Below are 11,330 nucleotides of genomic sequence, written 5' to 3'. Positions count from 1 at the left end.
GAAATATTTCAAGAATTACCAAAATGTGACACAGAGACAAGAAATGAGCAAATACTGTTGGAAAAACTGCAATTGGATAAAAGTTGCTCAGTGCAGGGTTGCCACAGACCTTCAATTTGTAAAAAACAAAGCAAAGGACAATAAATTGAGGTATGCCTTTAGTTACAATGTATCAAGTGAGTACTATGTGCCAGGTGCAAAGTGAGTTTATTATCTCTATTTTACAGGGGTAAATAAATTATGTAAATGAGATTCCAACCTAGGTTTGTTTGGTTTCAAATCCTGATCTTTTCTGACTATGCTAAATATAAGCAAATTCAAAAAAGGATAATAAGCAATTCACAGACAAATCCTGCACATGATTTTCAGCATGTCCAGGACATCGGCATGGTACTAGGTTTGGTCTGGGCTGCTGAGAACTTTCACAAGTCATACTCCCTTTTCCTTGCTGGAGGGCATCTGGCTGTATATCCTTCCCTGGAGAATCTGTTTGACACCACAATATATCCTCCTCCTTTACTGCCCAAAATGATGATGCCTTATGATTTGCATTGTGTGTACACATACACACACACATACTCTCTCACTCTTTTCTGGCCCTCCTGTATACCTAAAGAGGAAGCATTTGCTTTTTTGCACCAATAAAGGAATGCAGGATAAACATCTGTTCTTTCAATGTACTACATGCCCCAGCCCATAACACGTCCAGAGCTTCTGGATGTCAATGCACACACACACACACCCCCGCCCCGTTTCCCTGCAGTGCTTAATCCAGGCATCTCAGGTTGCGCTCTCCGTTGCGTTTAACTGCATCCCACCTTTACCTCTAGACCTTCCCCCTCACCCGCTCCCAAATGGATGGGCAAAGCCAAGGCCCGGGCGCCGTGACCTTGGGCAAATCCTCGCTTCCCCCTCCTCAGCGGAGCTGGGCAGCCCTGTACCCGCATCCCTTTTCCCCCGGCTGTCTTCAAGCGCGCCTCACCGTCCCCACCTCTACGCTATTGGCGTAAAAGCCACCTCCAATCGCGCGGCCCCCTCATTCCATACGCTCGTTTACGCTGCGTGGAATGGGAGGGCGCGATTCCCGAACGCGGCCTGCGCTGCGAGCGCGCGGCCGTCCGGCAGGCCGGCGCGGCTTTACGCCCCTGACGTAGCGCGCCCAAGATGGCGACGCAGTCGTCGTCCGGGGTGGCGGCGGCAGAGGGGGCGGCGGCCGTGGCGGCAACAGCGACGGCAGCCGTGACAGCGGCGACGGCGCGGGGCCTGGGCTGGGGGAAATGAGGCGGCCGCGGCGGGCCAGCGGCGGAGCCGTGTAGCTGAGAAGCGGCACCCCTTCCCTGCTTCCCTTGGCCGAGCCGGGGGCGCGCGCGCGCGCGGCCGTCTGGAGCGGACTCCCCACCCTCGACTCCAGCGACCCGCACCTCACCCCCACCGGGCCCGGAGGATGATGAAGCTCAAGTCGAACCAGACCCGCACCTATGACGGCGACGGCTACAAGAAGCGGGCCGCGTGCCTATGTTTCCGTAGCGAGAGTGAGGAGGAGGTGAGGCGCCGGGCCGGGCGGGCCTGGGGTCCCCGGGGTCGGTGGCCGCCCGGGCCGAGGCGCGGGGGGCGCGGCCGCTGGAGAGGGTTTGCCCGGGCCCCGGGTTGGGCCGCTCCTCTCGGCCCCAATGAAGTTCCGACGGAATTTCCTGAGGCGAGGAAGAGGAGGAAGGAAAGAGGACGGTGGGCGGAGGGGAAGTGTGTCTGATCGTGGCCATGCGGCACGGGCCGGGCGGGCGGGCGGCTGGGGCACTTCGGAGCGGGCCGCCTGTCACTGGGGAGAGTGGCGGCGGGTAGAAGGCAGTGGGTGGGAAGAGCGTGTGGCTTTCGGTCCAGGCCTGCAGCTTTGGATCCAGAAAGGGCAGCTCCGCACTTGTCAGACCAGCACATGTGTGTAGAGGCCTCCGTGCACGAGGCGCGGGCCGGCCCTTTGTGACAGAGAAAGAGTCCACTTCATTGGCAGGTTGGGGGTTTGCCGAGGGATTATGTGCGTCTGTGAGCCGGAGTGGGGGTGTCTTAGGAAGATTTAGGGCGTTGTGCAAAAGCCAAAGCCAGTTGTTTATTTTACACTGCTCTGGGTAGCCCTTAGGGTGTAGCCTGAGAAGAAAGGACATTTGATTAGATAATCTTTGTGTGTTGAAAATTTTTCATTTTAATTGGGAAGGCCAAAAGCGGTATTTAAGATCTTTGCCCTGACATTCCTCCACTGCCCTATAGGAAGGCCTTTAGGATTAAATTTGCTTGCAGAAGAGAAATGCTTAAAATCAGTTTCTTTTTGCATAGGGTACTTAAAAAAATCTCAGCTCCTCACAGCCGTTTCTGTGGTGATAAAGGGAATTCAGAGAAGGCAAATGTTTTGTAAATCCTCACAGAATAGCTGCTTCGGAAATTCATAAGATGCCTGTGGGAACGCGTTTCTCTCGTGTGTATGGTGGTAAAATGGCAGTTAAACTGGAAACAATAAAGGACAGTGAAATTCAATATGCTGTATTCCGGCATTCAGCAGTGGGCTATCGTGGCAGGGCTGCAAGTACAGTACATCGTGTTGAAATGGGGAGAAAAGAACTTGACCGGTTAGTTATGAAAAGAAGTTGTGATGAAAGACACAGATGGGTTGCCAGAAGTTGCTGTCCAAAGATATTTAGGAGGAAGTGGGAATTTATTGCCTGAAAAAAAAAAACTTAAAAGCACTGTAATTGTGCTGTTGAGAGATTTTGTGTGTTCCCTTTCAGCAAAACAGTAGGAAACTGCATTTGGAAATGTATACTTGTGTCCTAGAATATATTGTATAAGTCCTCAAAACAGATGCATTGTAATAGCCTGTTAAGCAGGGCCTTGCTGTAAATTATGTACTTGTTTTGGAATATATGCTTGAGTTAAGTAGAATTATTGGCGATGTTTACTGCTCCAGAGGCTTTGTTCTCTTCATTGTCATATCATATTATGGGAAATCAGATGAGATGACACAGGCTGTTAACTAGAGGGAAAACTAATTAGCATAATAGCATGTCTTACTATAACACTATGGTTAAATCTGTGAACACCCCAATTATAAGTAGAAGGGTGTATAATTTACTTGTATGAATGATGCAAGACTTTGTTAAAAAATCATACTAGAAATTGAGAACACATGAGTATTTTGGGTAAGTTGGAAACCCTTTATAGATCATAAGCAAAGTAATGAAGACTTGATTTTCCATTTTCTGTTAAAGTTTTATGTACTGGTACAAGCAGCATCATTGTTAAAACACTTGACTGATCATGGAGTTTGCTGAATTTCTTTTTGAACATTGGTTAATGAGCAGAAGATTGATGCCGATCTTTCATTCAAATTCAGTAGATGTTACAGCTAAAGCCTAGAAAGAATAAGAAAATAATGAAATGGAACCTATTTTAGATTTGTTCAGTTAAGCAAATATGTATTAAGAGCCTATTGTATAGGCTCTTTTGTGTGTTCCTATACAGAATGCTGTATAGGTGCAGCATTCTGTAATGTGGGATTTAAAGATTTACATCCCTCCCTGCCCCCAAAAGTTGAGTAGTTATCGATTGGAACCCTTAATTGGGAGGGATTTTGGACCACAAAATAATCTCTAGGGTGCCATTCAACTCTCAGATTATATAATTGTGTTGGAAGGGAAGTAATTTGTTAGTTCCCGGAGAACTTTTATGTTCTCAATAGTAGTGCTAGAAACTGGAAGTATTAGCTGCCACACATTGTGGGAATGTGAAATTCAAACTCAATAGGACATTCAACCCAATTTTATTTTTTAATGAGCACTAATGGCTTTAATCAAGATAGAATAGGTTACAGAATACTATTAGCATTAATACAACAATAATGTAAGTATGAATAGGACCCTGATTTATAAATTTAGTTAGCCAATGTCAGGAAACGTACTTACAATGTAAAGAAAAAGAGATGGAAAGTATTAGCAGATAACAGACCATGAGTCAAACCTTCTAACATTCCATTTTTCCAGCCCCAGAAAATTTTATTTATAGGCCAGCAGTGATAGCAGCTATAATACTGATCCAGGTTAGGGTGTGTGAACATATCCAGCAAGTTTACTGAGCAAGTTTATTGAGCACTCACCAAGTGTCAGGTTCTGTGATACAGTTAAAAGGAGACAGACAGTGAGGGAGCTTAGAGGCTAGTGGGACAGACTAAACAACATGATGAAAATGAGTTCCCTTTCCTTCAAACCTCTGGCTGCTTTTCCTGTTGATAAGCAAGCATCAACTGCAGGAAAATCCCCCTCCTTAGACGTTTTACTAATTATGGTGACACATTTTGATAAATTAATATCTTTAGGTTGGGGCAATCCTGATAACATTTCTTTCTTTTGTTGTTAAATAAGTTTATTTATTTATGGCTGTGTTGGGTCTTTGTTGCACGGGCTTTCTCTAGTTGTGGCGAGTGGGGGCTACTCTTCGTTGTGGTACATGGGCTTCTCATTGCGGTGGCTTCTCTCGTTGCGGAGCACGGGCTCTAGGCGCGCACGCTTCAGTAGTTGTGGCTCGCGGGCTCTAGAGCGCAGGCTCAGTAGTTGTGGTGCACGGGCTTAGTTGCTCCGCAGCATGTGGGATCTTCCCGGGCCAGGGCTCGAACCCGTGTCCCCTGCATTGGCAGGTGGGTTCTTAACCACTACGCCACCAGGGAAGTCCAACTAACATTTCTTACAGTGCTTTGAACCTGATGTACTGTGGACAGTCTCTTGCCCAGCCTCTGTTTTAACCACTTGGTGCCCTGAACACTTGCTTTTACTCTGTAAGCTGCTGGGCCTGACAGGCCCCGGAGCGTGTGGCCTGCCAGCCAATCATGTGCTTACAAAGACTCAGTTATATTTATCCCTATATCTGTTTATGTTCGTTGTACTTGTTATTGTAGTTATGCAGTGTAATTAAATATGACGTCAGCTGGTGAAATTTGAGTTCAAAAAGAATGGTTTTGTGAGAAGTGTTTCAAATGCTTTGGAATGGTTTTGTGAAAAGTATTTCAAATGTTTTGGAATAATTTCAAGTCACTAAAAAAATTGCTGCTCAATTAATATGGATTAGTATACTGAAAAAGATGGAGAGGGAAGGAGTCTTAAAAGTCTAGAAGGACTCTGCACATAGATAACTTCATGAATGTTTTCAGGTTTTTCTTTTTTAAAAAATATTTATTTATTTATTTGGTTGCGTTGGGTCTTAGTTGCGGCACGTGGGCTCCTTAGTTGTGGCATGTGAATTCTTAGTCGTGGCATGCATGTGGGATGCAGTTCCTGGACCAGGGATTGAACCTGGGTCCCCTGCATTGGGAGCGCGGAGTCTTAACCACCGTACCACGAGGGAAGTCCCAGGTTGTTTTTTTTCTTCATAGAAACTAAGTTGGGTGATACGACATTCATCTTTGTCATGTTATTCACCTTGGGCCTTCCTAAAGCACTTCCAGTGAAATTTTCCCTCTTCCTCCATTCCTTTCCTTTGGAGCCTCCGTGCTTACAGAAAGTGAGAGATGCTAGGGGTGGGATTGCTTGTACTCTGTGTGCCCTCCCTGGACTGGGGGTAGGGGAGTGTAACACAGGCATTTTTGACAGTTGGAGTATCTAGCAATGTGCAGTACTCTTAGAAAGTCTGGTGGTACTGACTGTACATTGGATGGCATCACAGTGCCTGGGAAAGTTGAAGTTGCTCCTAAGGGGTCTGTGTTTACTGAGGGAGAAAAGTGAGTACTGATAGGATCATCTCAGTTAGATTTCCCTGTGCATTACAACTGTTTCTAAAAGGAGAGGACAAGTGTCCTTAAAGGTCTTAGTTTTGCTTGTTGAGCTTTTCCATCAGGAGCCCTGCATCTCTTGGCATGGGGCTCCTGGTTCTCATTTTCTCAGATCCTTGAGCTCACTAGGTTGGATGAGAAGATGATTGACATCGAAGATCCTCAGTGAGTGGAGTCTCTGGTGGCCTGAGTGTCAGTAAAAATGCCCAGAGGAGCAGGTGGAAGGACGTCTCTGCTGAGTATACCTTCCCCCGGGCTCTAGAGTGGGGAGTAAGGCTCAGGTGGCAATCCCAGGGGCGAAAACCATGACGAAGGGCTTCTAGTGGATCCCAGGCTGGTTGGGGAGTCATTTTTCAGCATATCTTGGTCGTGTACAGTATTACATTGTTCTAGGATCACCATGTGTGCATGGATCCAGTCATCTGACTGGACACTTCTGATCCTCATTTCTTTAAATCTTTTCTGAGGCTTTGTGTGCGTGCGTGCACACGCGTGCACACACACACACGCCCTTTCCCTTGTGTCTGCCTAATAAATATGGGTTAGTCAGATGTTTTTCCCATTACCTCCTTTTCTACCTACTTCCCAAGATGTGAATTCTGGTCTGAAATTGTACTGCAGTCTTCATTCTTCTTTTCCACTCCTTGCCCCAATCTTTTGCTTTTGGGTGATTCTCATTTCTCAATAAACAGAGTGTTATGTATATACTGGGTGTGAAGCAGTCTATATTCTTTTTCATAAAATAGTACAAAAAGGAAGGGCTCTTGTTCAAGAATGCATTTGTTTATTCATTCCTTCAGCACACTTTTTTTTCTTTTTTGGCTGCACAGCTTCCGGGGTCTTAGTTCCCCAACCAGCGATGGAACTCGTGCCGCCTGCAGTGGAAGCGTGGCGTCCTAACCACTGGACTGCCAGGGAAGTCCCTCCACTGTACTATTTTAGCCTAACCCATTATTGCCTCTTTCCTGGATTATTGCTTTATCTTCCTAACTTGTTTCCCTGCTTCTGCCCTTACCCCTCTAGTCTTCACTACTACAGCTGGTGGAGTGATTCTTCTGACACAGAAGTCAGGTCATGTCACTCCTCTGCTCCAGTGGTGTTCTGTCTCAGTAAATCCAAAGTCTTAACCATGATCTTCAGCACTCTGGATGGTCTGGTCCCCTGCCATAGCTCTGACCTCATCTCACCACTCTCCCTCTTACTCATCCCTCTCTTCCAGCCCACTGGCTTCTGTGCTGTTTCTCCCCCATATTATCTGCATGGCTCGCTCCTTCACTTTAGGTCTTTGTTTAATTTTCATCTTATCAGACAGGTCTTTAATGATCACCACATATAAGATAACACCAGTCCATTGTGCATCTCTTATGCTTTTTTTCTTGGCATCACATGTCACCATCAAGACATGCTATGTATTCATCTATATATTGTCTGTTTCCTTTCAAGTGAATGCAAGCTAGTACCTGAGGATAGGAATTTTTGTCTCTTTTGTCTGTTTTATTCACTTCCGTGTCCTCAGTGGTTAGAACAGTAGTAGATGCTCAATATTATTTGTTGACTGTGTGAATGAATGAATGAACACATAGTCCCTACTTTGAAGAAGCTTGCAGTCTAGTGGAGGAACTGAAAATAAACAAAATATACCGAATGCTAGTGTCTACCAATAATGTGTTGGTATGTAGGTTTCAGAGAAGTCTCCCAGTTCTTTTCTTATTTCCAGTCTTAGTGACAGGGTGTCTGATAATCTTGAGTATCAGCGCATCGAACGTATGTGTGTATTTGGTTGTAAATACTTTCAGAATCTTATTGGATCATCCCATCATAGGACATTTAGGATTTCTTTCAGATGCTGAACTTGAGAGTCTGTGCCATCTCACAGGATTTGTGTTGGCTAACTGATATAATGTGCTGATCCCCAGCCCTAGTGGTGCAGTACCTGAGGGAAAAGGATTTTCATTTTGCTCATAGCCTGGAACCCTTTATTAATAAGTAAATAAATGCACCAACAGACTACAATCAAGTAGTGGATACTGTTTTAATGACTTGTTGGTAGTGGTTCATAGTCAACAATGTATGTCAAATCGGTATTCTAAAGTTTAGTTAATATTAACGTAATTAATTTGAAGATGAAGGTTGATAGGGATGCCCATTAAATTTTCCTGTCATTATTGCTTTGTTCTTTATGTAGGTCAGAGTAAGAGAAACACAATGTAAAGTTTATGGGTGCTGAGTCTAAAGCATTTGATTGATGGTGGTTAACGTGAAACAGAACAAAGAAACCATCATAGGCAAAAAAGATAATAAGATGTTATGCGGTTAAAAGAAGAATAAAGAATTGAATTTGGTAATAAGGTTCAAACTTAAAATTTAGTAATAAAACATATGCACCTGAGTTTCTGAGTAAAATCCTCGTAACACCCAAGAAAACTTCTTGAATCCAGTTTGAGAATTTCTGCCTTAAAGTAACACGGGTGCTCGAGTGTTCACAATGTTTTTCCAAGCCTTCTTGAAGCCTTTGCTTCCTCACCCTTTGAATAGGGAAAAGTGTTTATTCTTATATTCATTCATTCATTTACTCATTTGTTCTACAGACTTTTACTGAGTGCCTACTTCCAGGTTTGACACTGTTCTGGGGACACAGTGATGAACAAGGTGGAATGGAAGTCATTGCTTTTGTGAAGCATCTGATATAAATGCCAGGAGACAGTAAATGAGCAAAAATATCAGTGAACTTGATGATTTTAGGCAGTGGCGGGTGCTGAGCAGAAAGTAAGTGTAGGATGTGGCTGAGATTGGTGTGTGTGGGGGGGAATTGGCAAATTTTGATAGGGTGGTCCCTGAAAGGCAAGGTAGATGGAAGAGCAATTACAGAGGCCCCAAGTGGAGAATGAACTTGGGAAGGAGGAAGAACTGGAAGCCAGCCAGTATAGCTGGAGATGTTAGAGAGGTGGGAGGGAACCAGATTCTGTGGGGCCTTTGTCACCTTTCCAGTTTTCCTGGCTCTCCTTTACCCCGTTCTGCAAAGCCAGCCAGCAAACAAACCAGTAACATCCCGTGAAACCACCTTCCTTCCTTTGAATATGAGGTGTAAAGTGAATAGCATGGTAAAAGAGTTTATGAGAAAAAGCTGTATTTAAGTAATATCCAGGTGGAGATAAAATAAAGTACTGTAATCTTTTCAAGAGATAAGTCTGAAAGGACACGAAGTAGAGACCCTAAAGTTTCTTTACACTCTTTTCAGGGTAGTTTACTCAGAAAGACTATCTTGAATAGGTGATATATATGCACACACTACAAAATTCAGAAGGTACAAAGGATATGGAGTGAAAGGTAAATCTTCCCACCCGTCTTCTCTAGCCACACCGTTTCTCACCCTCAGTTCTTCTTTCAGAGGTTGTGTGTGTGTGTTTGTGTGTGTGTGTGTGTGTGTGTGTGTAGTAGGCAGTTGCACACAAGTCAGGTAGTTAGCTTATAAAAGTTAGTACTGCAATGCATTGCTAATAAAAGGTTGGAGGACATTTTTTGTTTAATAGAACAAAGGCTTGCCAGTTTTTCCTAGAAATGTATTTGAACCCAGGCCACTCGAGTATGTATGACTTTTCAACACTTACCTAGTTTTATTGAGGGTTTGGTTACCTTAAGTGCCAGGGATTCTTCTAGAGTGGGGAACTGCTGGGAATGGAGTGGGGTGTGTGTGTGTGTGTGTGTGTGTGTGTGTGTGTGTGTGTGTGTGTGTGTGTGTGTGTGTGTGTGTGTGTGTGTAGGTTCAGTTCTTGCGAGGCTGGGGATGTGTTGGCAGTGGGCTGTGTGTGTTAGGAGAGTGCTGTCACGGGGAAGCTACTTGCCTTCAAGCTCCTGAAAAGCAGCTGAGCAGTCGTCCGAGTCAGACTGGGTTTCCTGATTTCTGAACTCTCATCGTTTAGACTACTCAGAGTTGATTAAGCCATAGTACCTTCCTTCTCAAGGTAATGTATGAGCCTAAATATAGGGTGCTGTTCGCTTTAGCCATGTGCCTTTGTCCCCAACTGTGGAATGGGGAGCAAGTAGAATTCTGAATGGAATTGTGGCTTTTCAGCTCTTCTTGAGACAGGCTGTGAGATAACAGAAAATATATATTGATCTCTGTCCCCGGTTCCTGGCATAGAGCTCCTTAAACCCTTGTAATTTCCTAAGTGACAAGAACAGTTAGGAGTGTCTCTTAATCTAATATTAGTCTTTGACCTCTGTTCCTGACACAGGGCTCCTGAAACTCTTGTAATTTCCTGGGTGATAGGAGTGTCTTTTGTTCTGACGAGGCAACTCTGGGTGGGCACCTGGATGGCTCCTGGATGAGGACTGGTCACTGGAAAGACCAAGCCATGATTAGAAGCTTGGAATTTTCAGCCCTACCCCCCATTCTCTTGAGAAGGGAGATAAGCTGAAAATGGAGTTAATGATTGATCATGCCTATGTAATGAAGCCTCTGTGGGGTTCGGTGAACTTCCAGTGGGCAAACACATCCACACTGGGAGGGTGGTGTACCCAAACTCCATGGGAACAGAAGCTCCTGCACTTCAGGGTCCTTCCTGACCTCACCCTATATGTATCTCTTCATCTAGCTGTTCATCTGTATCCTTTAATAAACTGGTAAATGTAAGCAAGTGTTCCCTGAGTTCTGTGAGCCGCTCTGGCAAATTAATGGAACCCAAGGAGTGGGGGTGATTGGAACTTTCGATCTATAGCTGGTTGGTCAGAAGCACCTGGGCTTGTGACTGGCGTCTGAAGGGGGAGAGGGACAGTCCTGTAGGACTGAGCCCTTAATCTGTGGGATCTTCAGGTAGACACTTCCTCTGGGTAGATAGTGACAAAATTGAGTTAAATTGTAGGACACCCAGCTGGTGTTGCAGAGACTTGCTTGGTGTGGAAAACCCCACACGTATTTGGTAATCAGAAGTCTTAGAAGTCAAGCATTCTTTTTTTTTGGCTGTGTTGGGTCTTTGTTGCTGCGCGCGGGCTTTCTTTAGTTGCCGCGAGCAGGGGCTACTCTTCACTGTGGTGCACAGGCTTCTCATTGCAGTGGCTTCTCTTGTTGTGGAGCGCGGGCTGAGCAGTTCTGGCTCGTGGGCTCTAGAGCACAGGCTCAGTAGTTGTGGCTCATGGGCTTAGTTGCTCCGCGGCATGTGGGATCTTCCTGGACCAGGGCTTGAACCCATGTCCCCTGCATTGGCAGGCGGATTCTTAACCTCTGTGCCACCAAGGAAGTCCCAGAAGTAAAGCATTCTGTGTGAGTAGTAAAGGAGACTCACAGGGAAGAAATACACAGCAGGGAAGAACTAGGTTCTTCCCTACTCAAGAAGGAAGAAAACTGGATTTTTTTCCTTCTCATAGACCATGGCTTAAACTTCTTTTCTCTCTCTTCCTAACACTCCCCACAAAGTGCCAACCCAGAGCTGGGTATGGGAGGACTTGACAGAAAAAGGTCATCACAGTGCAACCTCCTGATTTAATTGGAAGTAAAAACAAATTACTGAATGATACACCTATATTCAAA

The 11,330-nt window shown here is 45.2% G+C and overlaps 1 protein-coding gene across 2 annotated transcripts in view; it reads left to right on the top strand.

Annotated features, from left to right (window-relative positions):
* Positions 1 to 1,177: 1,177 nt before the first annotated feature.
* LOC309968051 (diphosphoinositol polyphosphate phosphohydrolase 1) overlaps positions 1,178 to 11,330 on the top strand; it is a 108,606-nt gene continuing 98,453 nt past the window's right edge. For both annotated transcript variants that reach the window (XM_082849159.1, XM_082849160.1), the window contains exon 1: positions 1,178 to 1,543. In XM_082849159.1, the coding sequence (XP_082705285.1) occupies positions 1,445 to 1,543 (99 nt within the window). In that variant the 5' untranslated portion in view covers positions 1,178 to 1,444. The remainder of the gene's footprint in view (positions 1,544 to 11,330) is intronic.

Source organism: Leucopleurus acutus (assembly GCF_964270905.1).
Source record: "Leucopleurus acutus genome assembly, chromosome: 10".
Classification (NCBI taxonomy): domain Eukaryota; kingdom Metazoa; phylum Chordata; class Mammalia; order Artiodactyla; family Delphinidae; genus Leucopleurus; species Leucopleurus acutus.
The sequence above is the reverse complement of the archived record's forward strand: the minus strand, read 5'-3'. Positions and strand labels throughout refer to the sequence as shown.